This window comes from Pyrus communis, chromosome 15 (genome assembly GCF_041283825.1).
Source record: "Pyrus communis isolate YQ-2024b chromosome 15, ASM4128382v1, whole genome shotgun sequence".
In the NCBI taxonomy this organism is placed as follows: Eukaryota; Viridiplantae; Streptophyta; class Magnoliopsida; order Rosales; family Rosaceae; genus Pyrus; species Pyrus communis.
Genome location: NC_142579.1, coordinates 43,085,253 through 43,100,119, shown reverse-complemented (window position 1 = coordinate 43,100,119; position 14,867 = coordinate 43,085,253). Strand labels below are relative to the sequence as shown.

Here is a 14,867-nt window from a genome sequence, read left to right as displayed (position 1 = left end):
TAGGGCATCGTATGCTCTAGGACCAGCCTTGAGGGTAGCCGGAAGAGGAGGCCACCACTTGTGTGGGGCTTAGCTTTCCATTGGATTTTGCTGAGTGACACTACAATCCACTCAAAACTCACCAAGTGGCAAGTCTTAGATATAATATTTTACCACTCTTTTATATTTAACATTCTCATAATTAGTTTTCTACTAATTAATATACATAGATCAATCTAATGGTGCATTTTTTTTCTTCCCAAATTTTCCCTTATATTTTGTCGTAGGACTCTTCACTTTCTTCTCTTTCCCACTTCTGCTTCTTGCTATTGTTCAAACAAAAAAAAAAAAAAAAAAATTATGCACCCCAAAAAAAACATTATCCAACTCTTATCATGGGAAGCAACCAAAAATCTCTTAAGGTTTTTTTTATTCTTTGTCAATAGTTTATCTGATCACATATTAGAGTTAATTCTTTCTTTCTTTCTTATTATTGGGGGTTATGGGTTAAAGTGAGGGTATTTGGTTTCTTTATATTTTATAATAAAAATTATGGTATCCTGACACATCTACCTTCTTTATTATGAGTATTTTATTAATATATTAGTCTAATCTTTGATTTTTTTTTTCTTTTCAAATGATAGGTTTCTGCTAAGTGGTTTTCTAAGCTTATTATATGGCGTAATAAGCTAAATAACTTTCGTAGTAAGTGATGTCCTGCTTTTAGTTTAGATAGGTTATTCTCTGTAAAATTCTGAAATCCACTCCAAGAGTTACGTGTACAAATAGATTGCGAAAAAATCAACTCGATAATAGTCTGCACATTTGTATTTAGAGAAAGGAGAGGGAAGAATATTGCAGAGAATTTGTGGAAGAAGACGGCAGAGAAAATATGGGAAGAAAAATGAGAGAGAAAAAAATAGAAAAAAAATGAACCATTAGATTTGATCTCATGGTGTATATTAATTAGTAAAAAAATATAATTATTTGAATGTTAAATATAAGAGAATAAAAAAATAGTATATTTAAGACTTGCCACGTGACGAGTTTTGAGAGGATTGCAGTGTCCCTCAGCAAAATCCAATGGCAAGCCAAGCCCCATATCAGTTTTTCTCCCTCCTGAAAAGGTCTTTGAAAATTCATTTATCTTATCTGTTAGGTTTGTAATAACAAAAAATTAAGCATTTTGTTAAAATTGGATTGTTACCGTGTTTGTGAATTAGAAACTACGTTGTTTGCTGGGCATGAGTTCGATCTCACCAAACACATTTCTTTCTTTTCATTTTTTTTTTCAATCCGTTTAGTCGATCCAATGGCCTAGGGTTTTGTATTTCTTTGAGCATTTCCCTAGAACTCCATCTCCATATCACTATTTCAATAGATTTGCAAACTAACTATCTCATACAGTTTAGAAGATTGATTTGAGGTAATTAATCCTCGTACTATGATTTTTTTTGTTTTTCTTTAATTTGAAGTTGATCAAGTAGTGTACTGTCTTTGATAGAGATTGAGTAACTTAGTTATGTTATCTATTGAAAAGGGTAGGAAGGAAACTTGATTGTGTGATGTTTTGCTGCAATTATAGGTTTCTGTGTTTATTATAAGTTTTGTTTGGTGTTTTATTTTTTTTGTTATGGCCAACCTGTGCTTATCCAACTGTTTAATTTGACTCGGGACTCCTATTGTACTAGATATCCTAAACGTTTTTTTCTCTTTTATTTATATAAATATGCGACACATTGGAAGATTTAGAATCTCAAGAACCTCTTTTAGGGCTCACCTAAGGCCCCCAAGATCTTAGGACTGACATTGCTTATGATGCAATTAGGACGAGAAATCGGTATACTGGTTTTTGCTTTGTTTTGCGTAACTGGTGTTGCGACTATTGTTGCATTAACATCCACCACATTTTGTATAGTTCTTCGTAATTAGCAAAGTGAATCTTTTTTTGTTTGTTAGGAGAGCAACGTTGTTGAGTAGTTATTTGGGGGTTAGGACAAACAACCGGCTGTATTAAACTTATTCAGGGTTTAGGACAAACAAGAATCCAATAAGCTCCGCTAACAGTTGCGGTATTCGAACTCAAAATATAAAAAAGTAGATACGTTATTCCATATATATACACAGTTACATCACACACTACTATTGGCGGAGCTTATTAAGCTTATTGCATTCTTTAATTCTTCAATTCTTTATTGTGCGAGCTATGCGATTAAGGAGAGGACGACCCTAACTATTACTGTAGCAATGCACATGAAACAATAACAGGCATGCATGATGCGAAAGTTTCTATATCATGATTCAAGAGCTATAATATCTACACAGCAAAAATATAATGAAATTAACCAACTAGGTTTATACGTACCTAGCTAAAATATAATGATTTTAGTAAGTAATATCACTATCATTATCATATATAATACGTTTTGTACACAACATCACAGTCCTAAGTAATAACTAATTAGCAGCTGGCTAGATTAGCTAGATTCTTAACTGAAAAGGTTTGTCTCATGCTTCCTTGATTATGTCAACTCTTAGCTTCAATGTATAGTTTTCCATATACATTTACAGGATCAGGAAGGTAGCAATAAATTTTGTATGGCTCACTTCATAATATATTTCAACGATCTAATCGTCTATTTTTTAGATATTTCCTTAAAGATTATATCTATAAAAAATCACCCAAATCCGAAATCATATAACCATTCAGTTAATTAAATGATAGTCATTACAAAGCAATACTCGTTCATTTTCTTCACTACAAATGAATGTGTTAATGATTTTGAATTTGTATAACTTTTTGAAAGTATTATCTATATATAAATAATGAACTGAAGTATAGATGGTTTGGTTTCTTGAAAAAAAGTTACATAATAGGCGTTACAAAATATGTGGTAGAAAATGAGTGTATCCCCATCTAAGGTTAGGATCAAGAAACAAACATTTTGACAAATACTTTTACACTACTCTTTGGCCATTAGATTACTTAAAATCTAACGATTCTAATAAGCTGACGTGAAAATTTTGTAAATATATATTTAATGACTTTGACTCAGACGTGGAATTGTAATTAATAAAAAAACCATTAAGGAAGGAAATCGAAAAAATTACTTGAAGAAAGAATAAAAAAGAAAAGCTACAATTAATGGGATTTTGTCTTTTGCGTAATCAAGTTGCCCACCGCCGGAAACTGTTTTTGATTTTGGCATGGTGATTCTTGATTGGGTTCTTGCCATTGCTTCCACTTTATTTTGTTGTACTCTATGACAACACAATTTTATGATTTTCAATCGCTAATTCTTTTTGCCCAATTGAAAATCTTTTCCGTAAGCAATTTAACAACACTAATAGCAGCCCAATAATCTAAACTCAGAAATATATGGTACCTTCATGAAATTATCCAACGAGATACGGAAAAATTCTACCTCGTAGTGATGTTCTTACCCTCAAAAGAATTTGATTAACATGAGATGGAAAGGGGTTTTCAAGAAAGTCTATTTATCCATTTCAAAATCATACAACATATTTTCATGTCTTACATTCCATGAACAATCACACCCGCATGGCCGCATATATGCCTTCCTCCTCCCCATTTTCATGTAAAATTTACGTAATCAAAGTTTTGTACAACCTAATTTATCACCCAAAGATACCAAGAGTGAAGATTTAGGATTTCGTTTTGTTTACAGTACCTAACAAAGGATTCAAGAGATCGAGTAATAGCTTAATATGTCATACGTGCTTCGAAATTGTATGTGCGTCAAATCAAAACCAAATATATTGAAGACATTGAATGGAGTCGAACTCATGTCGTAATGCAAAGGCAACACTCCTTCTCACCATTATGGTAGATGGCCATTTGCCAACATTATTATTTTTTATAATCCATGTCATCTAATGTTTAAAAACATGCACATTACATTTTGTAGCCATTAGATGTTATAAAATCTAATGGTTAAAAAAAAGTGTAAAAATATTTGTCAAATTGTTTGTCTGAGAGAGAGAGAGAGAGAGAGAGAGAGAGAGAGAGAGAGAGAGAGAGATGTGTAGCTAGCCAGTGTTTTATGTTTTTGTAAATTAGTAGCTAGCTATTGTTATTTGTTAGTGAAGTGATGGTCATTATCAAGAATATATATGAATGTATGCACGCTTCAGTCTGATAAACTTCACAAAGAGTAAATTAAAAGTAGAGTGGGCAGCCGGATGCCTAGCTAGAAAATGACCGATGCATACATAGGTATCCCTAATATGACAAACAAAGCTGGAGTCGGACCTCAAGCAGGAAGATGCCTTTTGCTGCCCATCGAGACATACATACATATATATAAACTAGCTAGTTAACGAAACCACCCTGAGTTGGGACTAAGAAATTGTCAAACAAAACATACATCACATACATTCATGATGAAAATGGAAGTAGAAATTGTTTCCAAAGATAGAATTATACCATCCTCCCCAACGCCCTCTCACCTCAGAAATTTTAAGCTGTCCCTTTTGGATCAGCTCATACCTGCTCCCTTTGCTCCCATTATCCTCTTTTATGACAATTCTGATCCTAGTTATAATACTCCTAACCTCATAAAACCCTGCACTACTACCACTCACCTTGATGATGATGATGACGACAACAACGAAGACGAGGCCACAATCATGAAAAGGCGACATGTGCTGAAGACATCTTTGTCAGAGACCTTGACTGGGTTCTACCCACTTGCTGGGCAGATCAAAGATGACCTGTCCATCGACTGCAACGACCAAGGAGCTCATTACGTGGAAGCCCGAGTGAAGAACTCTACTCTGCGTGAATTTCTCAACCGACCTGATGAGTTAATCTTGCTACTGCATGGATTCCTCCCTTGTGATCTTACAAATAACAATACAGGTGCAAGTGTAACTAATATTCAAGTAAATGTGTTTAAATGTGGCGGCATGGCCATCGGCCTATGCATCTCCCACAAGATCCTTGATGGTGCTGGTTTGTGCACCTTTATCAAGGCCTGGACTGCCACTGCTCGTTTGCACAGCAGCCTCCCCCGCTCTACATTGTATTCAAGATCATCTTCATTATCATCCTCATCATCCTCGTTGGCACCCTCGGATTCAGTTACATTGTCATCATCATCAGATTCAGATGATAATCAAACACCAAGAGCAGCTTCGAGAATAATACACCCCACCAAACCCAATTTATCAGCTGCAACTTGTCTGTTCCCCACAAACGATGAATTATGGCTCAGAGATTCATCACTACGGATGTGGGGTTCCTTGTTCATAAACGACGGCAAGTCCTCGTGCGTCACAAGAAGACTTGTGTTTGAGGGGTCAGCTATAGCGGCCCTCAAGGGCATGGTGGCAGCAGTGAATAATAATTATAAGGTGAAGCGGCCGACGCGTGTTGAGGTTGTTTCGGCTTTCATATGGCAATGCGCCATGGCTGCCTCCAAACAAATACATGGTTTCAGAAGGCCTTCACTCCTCAGCCACGCAGTCAACCTCCGCTCAAGGATCACATCTATGTTGGATTTAGATTTGGAGTACTCAATTGGAAACCTCCTTTGGATTGCGGCTGCTCGATGCCGGACACCAATAGTAACGCTAGATGATAATGATGCTGCAGCTGATGGATTGCAATTGCATGGGTTGGTGGAGGAGTTGAGGAATGCAGTGTCAAAGATTGATGGTGATTTTGTTAACAAAATGCGATCTGCAGGTGAGGAGGAGAAGGGGAAGTATCACATGCTGGAGTCTCTGGAGGAATTAAGATCGTCGCTGTCATCAGAATCAGATTATTATGGGTTTAGCAGTTGGTGTAATTTTGGGTTCTACGAAGGTGGTGATTTCGGGTGGGGAAAGCCTGTTTGGGTCAGCAGCGTCGGTTCGACTGGGAATTCCGTCTTCTTGAATCTTATAATTTTGGTTGACACCAAGTCGGGAGACGGAATAGAAGCATGGGTCACTCTGGACCAACATCACATGGCTATACTCCAATGCAATCCCCAACTCCGAAAATTCGTTTCGTTGGACCCCACTCCCTTACTACTCCTTTGATACTTCTTGTGTTCCCGTGGATATGCTCATCATTGTCAATTAACTATGATTATTGTGTTTTTAATTTGAGCAATTTAGTCGGTGAGTATGGATATTTTGGCCAGTGCGGTATGTGCGTATGTGCTTCTAATCATGGAGGAATTACGTGTGGTCGAACTAGGTGCATGTAAATCTTGTCGCTAATCTTGCCGATGTTTGCAAGAGTGATTAGTTCTTGAATCCCAATGAACTTAAAATAGTATATTTGGTTTACACTCTACACTATGATCCATGTAAGGACATGTTATTCGGACCACCTCTATTGCTCACTTTTTAATCACCTTTTAGATATATATATATATATATATATATATATATATATTTTTTTTTTTTTTTTGAACAAATATAATTTATTAAAGAAAAGGTGATCGACAAACTAATTAGTAAATGTGTATAAATAATGAATTTTAAATTCGATTTCATCTCCTTCAATCTCACTTGTATCAAATAGTATTATTATTCTATTAGATACCATTGACCACTTATTTTTTTCATTTTCATGTACTGTATGTGTTATTATGTGACACATGAAAAAACTCACACTTCAAAATTAACATCAAATTAGATTAAAAATAACTAAGATTACTAAAAAGAGTAAAGCACATCAAAATTTATATCTTTAAAACACACGGGACTAAAATACTTATTTGAGCAAAATATTAGTATCAAAATTGTAGGGGTGGAATTGTGTTCACGAATTAGATTCGTGTCAACACAAACATAATTAGGATCTACTCGAACATGACAAAATGATTAACTGAGTCATTCTTTGTAAATGTGAATATGATACGATTATTAATGGTGTTAATTATAATGATATGTTTAGCCTGTTTAACGTTCATAAGCACAAAATTACCGATCAAATATAGGTTTAGTGTCATATTCCGACCCGGGCGGGACTACTTCCTGAGCTCGACTCTACCGTAGCACAATATTGTCCGTTTTGGGCCCCCAGCACACCCTCACGGTTTTGTTTCTGGGAACTCACACGAAAACTTCCCAGTGGGTCACCCATTATGAGATTGCTCTCGCGTGCTACTTGCTTAACTTCGGAGTTCCGATAGAACCCGAAGCCAGTGAGCTCCCAAAAGACCTCGTGCTAGGTAGAGATGAGAATATACATATAAGAATCACTCTTCTGAACGATGTGGGATGTCACATTTATATCAAATAAAAAAGTCATATAATTATGTAAATATGTTTAAGTGTGTCATTTTTTTAATTAAGGAAATTAATTTGGAACACAAAATATTTATTTACTGTGTCAAACGGGTCGATCATCATGACACGAAGATGGTTATAATAAACTCAAATTCCCCTATTTTGTGTCGTTTTTTGAGTGTAACATGTCCAACATTGTACATAACCCAAAATGTATTGTAATGAGCGTCCAAGTGACTTGTTGAAAAAAAGTATAGTACCAAATTCCAAATTTGCAATTCGCAAAGAACAATCTTTATATATAAAACCAACAACGCTTTTTGAGGTCACAAGTTTCATAAAAAATATTTGGACAAAAATGCTCCCAAAACAAAAAATTTCGAAAACAACCCAAAATAATGCATCAAATAATGCAAGATATTTTCGGCATTTTAACAATATTTTTTTAATAATTAATTCTTTTTGTACAATTTTTTTTTAATTAGTACCTCACAATAGGCTAATAATAATGTGATTCAATCAGTTGTTCATTAAATATTATTTTCTCTATTTTTAAACACGTTCAAAACATCTTAAGAGGCGTGTAATGCCAGTTATAAAAAAGGTTTTTCTCACACGCATAATAATGTGATTAAATTAGTTGTCAAATGATTTATTTATTTATTTTAACAAACGATATTATCTACACTAAGGGGGAGAGGGTGGGCTTAGCCTCACAATGAGTTAGCAATAATGTGATTCAATCAGTTGTTTATTAAATATTATTTTATCAATTCTTAATGTAAATTCAATAGAATGTAGATGAAAATTGGAAGACTGATTTTATTATGTGAATTCAGCTGCTTTGATTGGTTTGTGACGGGTTTTTTTCTAGCATGATTTCTAGATTATTTATTTACTTCAAATATTTGACTTTCATTTTGTCAATTCACGCATATAAATACATTTAAAACATGTAAGTCGCGCGTAGCACGCTATGATTCATAAAATGCCTTCTGCACGCGCCTGAGCACGTGCATGAAGGCTATTATAATTTAAGGGGAAAGTGAAGGGGAAAGAACACACTCGTGCACGAAGGCTAGTGTAATTTAAAGGGAAAGTGAAAGGGAAAGAAAGAAATTCATAAGCGGAGCGGAGCGGAGGTATCAACAATATCACTAACCGTATGTTGTTAAAACTCTTTCTCTGAGTGTGAGAGGCTTTCTGTCTTCTTGAGAGTCTTTCCCATCGTTAGTGTGAATAGCTTCCAACCCATTCTTTTCGTCATCGTCGGCCCTCGCCGAGGCGGGGGTAGGTGGAAGATTTGGCCTTTTTTCTTTCTATTTCCTCATTTCACTCCTTTTGCTACATTTTTTTCCCCATTTATCCTTCCCAGTTTTAACCAGTCCTTTATACCTTATGGGCGTCTATCTTCTTTGACCTCTTTCGATTCAGTCTGCAATCAGCTTTTAACACATGTTGATGCGTTCTTTCGAGAGGCTGTGTAGAGTTCCAGTGGTCACGCCAGCTCAGGTGTTTACAACACTACCTCATTCCCTTTGTCTGCCTTTGGTGGTAGTGTTGTTCGTGGTAATCCCACGAGGTTCTATCAATTTCTAGCTGAGATCGGTGCGGTGTTCGTGGCTGGGAGATGGGGTTTCACTTCATTTCATCTTGACGATGCTGCTTGGTGGGAGTTGTGGCGTAAATTGGGGAAATCGAATTTAGTTGATCGAGAAGAACTGCTGCAGCGGTGAAAGGAATCTAGAACGTTCTTTTGTTGCGTATCAAACTTTGTGGTCCTAGTTGGGCTTTTTTTTTTAATTTAGCTTGGGTGGCTGTTTGGGCCCAAAATAATCTTGTTGGGCCGAGTGTAGGTTTGTGCTCAGCCCAAAGCTGTGTCAAAATATTATGGGCCGCCTGATGATCTCGGGCTATTTAGCAGGGATGGTCGAGTCCTATCGCAAGAAGGAGTAGTCCAGATAAACAAAGAGGGTCGAGGAAGTCCTGGTACAATTAGGATTCTCGACCAGCAATGAATAAAGCCCCGAAGGGGGGGGTGAGTTAAAGTCCTAATAGGAGTAGGGTTGTTTGAAGCAAAGCTGGAACGGGCCAAGGACTCCCAATCCAGATAGGGGTTTAATTCGATCTCAAAGAGCTGGTGCTATAAATACAAAAAGTCATGCAACAATTAAGGACCTGGAATTCAACATACAATTGCCCTGCGCAAAACCTCTCAACATCTTGAGATTTTTATTTTCTTTTCTCCAGCCGACACACCTTCAGTTTGGATAAACAGCACTGTTGCCGTAGAATCAGCCGACCAATGAGCACCTTCAGTTTGGATAAACAGCACTGCGTCGAGGCCGACTGGTTACCTATCCAAGTCTCGGCCGAGAAGGGTTTTCGAATCCTTGTTAGCAGAGGTCACCTTATTAACCCTCTCGGCGAAGTAAGGTGTTACGAGTTACGTCATTCGGCGTACTGGACGTCGAGTGAGTTTATGATTAGATACTCACAAGTGAGTTTCAGAGTTCGGCATTCTGACGGCCGAACTACATTCACCATCAAGACATACATCACCTTTGAATACTTATGTCCGTATAGTCTGGTGTCGATTCGACGTGCTTATACTTTTACGAATATAATTACAGTGACTGAATCGGGCGCCGACGATTTATGAACTTCGCGGAACTAACAGCCTTGTCTTTAGGCTCTAGAACCCAAAGACCGAGAGTGTTCATTCCTCGGTCGCAGTCGCAAGATAAAGAAGTTAACAACGGGCTCAACGCGACATCAACGAATTTTACACCTTGGCCGAGCTCGGTCGATGAGTTGGCACGCCCCGCATTCAACCGAAGGACGTAGTTAGCTTAGTTACTCGGCCTACGCACCACGTAGGTTTTGTAATTTTTAGAGTCGATAATGGCCCCTTTTTGTTTTGTTAATATTTGTTTATGGGCGTTTGTCTTGTAAATTACCTTTGCTTCTTCGGAAAGGATTTACCAAAAAAAAAAAAGCAATATCACCACCCAACCGTCGAACGTTTATGAGTGTTACTAGACCCACCCCATTATCCTATTTTCTCACCCCCCCCCTTATAATTTCACTCACTATAGAAAGTTACAAATACTTAATACTCTTTCTCCACCCACTTTTATTCCTGAAATATCCAAGTACAATTAATATCATCCGACTCAATTCGACAACAACCTCTTTCCCACCAAAAATAATTTTTTCTCTCTGAAAATTTGGAGGGAAAGGCCTTGACGTGGCCCATTTTGACTAGGAGGAGGAGGATGAGCGACATCCACGGTTAAAGTTGAGTTTTATTATTTGTGAGTTCGATTGAGATGGAGGAAAGAAAAGATTAGGTTGAAGTGTCAAGCCGGTGGAGGATGACTGCTGTCAAATTGGATAGGGTGGGTAGCTCATGGATGTGAGCAGTTGGTTACTGGGCTCTCCATTTTTCTTCTAAATTTTCAAAATTTCACTTTTTTTTTCTTTCAATTATACCAAGGCAGTAGCTAACAACAAAATGAAATTCAAAGAAATTAGATCTTTTTGAGTTTTGCAAAAACAAAGAGAAGAAACTAGGTTAGAATTATGGATAAGAAGATTCTGGACAGCGAGAGGTTTGAAAGAGGGAGGGGGATAGAAGGGTTTTAAATTATTTAGGTATTTACATCATTTGACATAGGGGTAAATATGTCATTAAAAATAAATTAAAAAAAGGAGTGGGAAATAGGATTTTTGGGGTTGTGTGAATAACAGGACAAACAGACCAAAAGACAAGACAACCCTTGTCTTTCCCTTGTTTCTTTCCCTATTTTGCCATTTTTTTGCGCCTTTCTTCCCATTTTGCCACAGCACTCGCGCACAGACACAGCTCGAAAGAAAAGAAAGAAATAATAATGTGAAAACAAGAAAAAGAAAAAACAGAGATCCTCAACTGCCAATGCCATGGCTCATCTCCTTCCTCTCTCCTCTCCTTTATCCATCACTCTCTGCTTCTTTGCGTGGTTACAAGCTTTCGTGGTCGTCCATGGCAATAGTAATCTCACCCACCCTTCTCTCACCCCTATCAACCACGATCTCTATCACTCCAGGTAACCTCTATTTTCTTTATCCAACATTTATTTCTTTACTGTTTTCCAATCGTTTTGCACCAACCTTGTATTTTGCCTGATTAATCTTATCAGGCTCCTACGGACTTCTGCTGAATTGATAGTTACTGATTCATTTATTTTTGTTTAAATCTTGTGATGGGCTTTCTGTTTCTTTCTGTAATTTCTTGTTTCCCGACTCTATGGTTGGTTAGGTTGGTCAGAAATTGTAGCGAATCTTGGCTATTCCCTCCCTCACCTTTCAATTATTTGCCTTACTTGATGATGTGAACTTGTTATGAATTCCTCAGGCAATTTAATTTTAAGCACGAAAACATAATCTACAATTAATGTATAACATCAAAGTTTTCCTTTTTATTGGTCTGCAGTGGGGATTTGATGGAAGAAATTAAAGCTCTCGTCTTTCGGCACCCAGAGGAGCTCACTGTAGGTTTCCTTTGCCTTCTATCATTTTTTTTCCCTTTGAAATTCATTTCATGTTCTAATACTTTGATGCTAATGACAGTTGGATACAATTAAATCTCAAAACAAGGGCTACTCTGCTGAGATCGCAATAGTTACCTATAGTCGGAGAAGTCAAGAGACTGACCGGCCAAAATTTCGGATCCTTCTTGTAAGTTTTTTTCATGTATTTTTATAAGCTCGATTTGTTCTGACTATATTTTGCATAGCGGGCTGGCTGTTTATAGTCATAGATAATCTCAGATTGGTAATGGCTGGTGTTTTTGACAGATGATTCCTTGTATTCCAGAGTTTTGGGCAGCATGGAAGGGAGCTTATTACATCCGAGCTTGCATTGCGAATCCTATCAATCTGTAGTAAAGAACAGTTTCTACCCAACCTGGACCCAGCCTCCTTAGACAGTACCCTGGACAAGCTCTTGATAAAGGTGACATCTTTGTAATGTGCTGCAATTGTTAGCTATCTCTTTGGAGATAACTTTAAGAAGTTGGTCTTTTTTGAGTTCTGATATCTAATTTTATTTCAGGTGGTTCCAATAGAAAACTTAAACGGCCGTAAACTTGTTGAAGCAGGAGACCTCTGTGAGAGAAGAAATGGTAAAGCAATTGGTTTTCTGGGATCTAAAATATATACGCACCCAAGCACCCAGCGCGCACACACACACATACAACATTATAAATAGAATTCTCTGTCAATCAAATGCTCCCCTATTATATGAAAGAACACTAATAAGAGATATTTTCATGGATAGCATGGCAATAGTAAAATGCCCCAGCGTGTGTGGTAATTCTTCAAGATTTTATGTCTGTATGCGTGCATGAATCCTTGATTTATTTATCACATCTTATAAAGATTGTTAAATGCTTAAATTTGCATACTGGACAGGGAGGGGAGTTGATCTCAACCGTAATTGGAGCGTAGATTGGGGCAAAAAAGAGAAGGTTAATCATACTATACTGCATTATCTTTTGAGTGTATTGATTAAGATGTCTTCTTCAGATGGATGTTCTTTAAGATTATAAAGCACTGCACTTAATATATAACCCACCGTTAGATGATGATGTAGTTTCAGTTATTGTTTCCTGCTTCCTCTCCTTAACTTCAGTATTCAACTGTCATTCCATTTCTTCTTTTTTGTGCTTAAGACTATTCTTTTGCTTTTATTTTGTATTTCTATCCCAGGATTATGATCCATATGAGGAAAATCCTGGAACTGCTCCTTTCAGCGAGCCTGAAACTCAGATAATACGGAAAGTTGCCGTGTCATTTGATCCACACATCTGGATTAATATACACTCTGGGATGGAGGTAGGTCACATAAACTTTCAATTAGTATTCCCTCATGTTGACTCCGAAGTCATATCAACCATTTTTGAAGTTAACGATTGATGCAATTCTGTTTTACCAAATGCAATATCACCCTATGATTTGCCACTTTATACTGTTTTTTTTTTTTTTTTTTTTTTTTTTTTTTTTTTCCAATTACGATTGAAGTGTCACAGTGATTCTCAATTTTACGTTCCATTTCAACTTAGGGTTGTGTACTCTGCATATGACACATTTCTTATATAGATTCGGGTTTGTTCAGGCTCTGTTTATGCCGTATGACCATAAGAACACAACCCCAGATGGAGTTTCCTCCCACCAGATGAAGTCATTGCTTGAAGAACTCAACCAACTGCACTGCCAAAAGCGTTGCATGGTTGGGTCTGGTGGAGGTTCTGTTGGGTTAGTATTACTACCAGTCGTTATTGTTCAGTTGATTGTTACTATTGTTATCTGAAATTTTAAGATCAGCCTCTATACTTTTGTAACCATCTTTTGTGGTGGTAGCTGGACTGCAAGGCTAAGCCCTGCTGGATCTGAAATTTTAAGTGGTTTATTTGGATAAATAAACTTTACCACCACCCCTCCCCCCACATCTCTCCTCGAATTGTGAGCCAAAGTTTATAGGTTTCGATGCTTACTCTTTTAAAATGGTTATTATATGTTTTTTCATCAAGGTTTATTTCTAGGTACCTGGCACATGGGACAGCAACTGATTTTATGTTCGACATTGTAAGGGTGCCAATGGCTTTCACCTTTGAGGTTTGTCAAGTTATCCCTCATTTTTTCCTTCAAATTTCTGATCAAAAAGTAACTTGGACCTAGACAAATTTGCATCCTTTTTGTTGACTCAGATATATGGAGATGGAGCGGCCTCATCAAGAGATTGCTTCAAAATGTTCAATCCCACCGACTTCGTTACCTTCAATGTATGTCAGTTTTTTGGTCATCTTTTAAGTTTCAGCATGTATAGAGGCAACAGTCAATGAAAACAGTGTAAATCTTTTTCCTTTCAGAGAGTTCTCAATGAATGGTCTGCTGCATTTTTCACAATTTTTAAATTGGGGCCAGACCAGCTTGGTGAAAATTATTCAAAGGCTTCTGTGCCCACCTTATTAGACAAGTGGGTATCCATAGATGAGTATCTTGAAGGTTATTTAGTCGAGAGGAGTAGTAGATACGGAAAGAAGATGGAGGTGCTTGAACTAGGAATGCAGGAGATAAGAACATATTTCAGGCTCTTCTTGTTATCTTCTGTTCTGTTAATGTTCATGTTCTGTTCCAGAATTTCAAAAAGCAAGTGTGCTAGACCAATTGTTTCTGCTATTGCAATCTGATATTGAGAAACAACTCCATGTTAGAGGCTTCGTGCTGCACTGTATTGATCGACATGTTGTTCCGCACATTTCCTCCACCTCTCCATTGATTTTCAATACCGATTGTGAAACACCATGAGCAGCAAGAAGTTGAGGTCCATAATTTGAAGTGAATTTTTTTTTTTATATTTCAAGTTCCTAGTTGTCATGGGAAAAAGGAGAAGCAAAAATAAGAAATATCATAGAGGGGTGGGGTGGGGGTGCATGCCAAATTTTTTAGAAAGGATGTCTCTTGGAAGTTAAAATTTTCATTTTTTACACATGATACGAGCAATTGTTAAACCCATAGAGTGTGATTGTTTTATCTGTAATATTCAAAATATTCTTTTAATTTAAGTGATCATTTATTTGCTTGGATTGAATGTATGCT

General features: G+C 37.0%; 1 protein-coding gene and 1 pseudogene across 2 annotated transcripts; both read left to right on the top strand.

Moving 5' to 3' along the window:
• Positions 1 to 3,973: 3,973 nt before the first annotated feature.
• Positions 3,974 to 6,169, top strand: LOC137732569 (limonoid 7-O-acetyltransferse pseudogene; annotated as a pseudogene). Its single transcript, XR_015957238.1, has one exon. The product of XR_015957238.1 is annotated as a limonoid 7-O-acetyltransferse pseudogene (transcript).
• A 4,914-nt stretch (positions 6,170 to 11,083) lies between these two features.
• LOC137715926 (uncharacterized) lies at positions 11,084 to 14,859 on the top strand. The gene is made up of 11 exons (XM_068455292.2): positions 11,084 to 11,315; positions 11,702 to 11,759; positions 11,839 to 11,946; positions 12,085 to 12,222; positions 12,322 to 12,391; positions 12,681 to 12,736; positions 12,978 to 13,103; positions 13,384 to 13,523; positions 13,811 to 13,883; positions 13,976 to 14,050; positions 14,138 to 14,859. Exons 1-11 carry the CDS (start codon positions 11,170 to 11,172, stop codon positions 14,456 to 14,458), a joined length of 1,311 nt encoding a protein of 436 aa, XP_068311393.2. The 5' UTR covers positions 11,084 to 11,169; the 3' UTR covers positions 14,459 to 14,859.
• Positions 14,860 to 14,867: the final 8 nt, after the last annotated feature.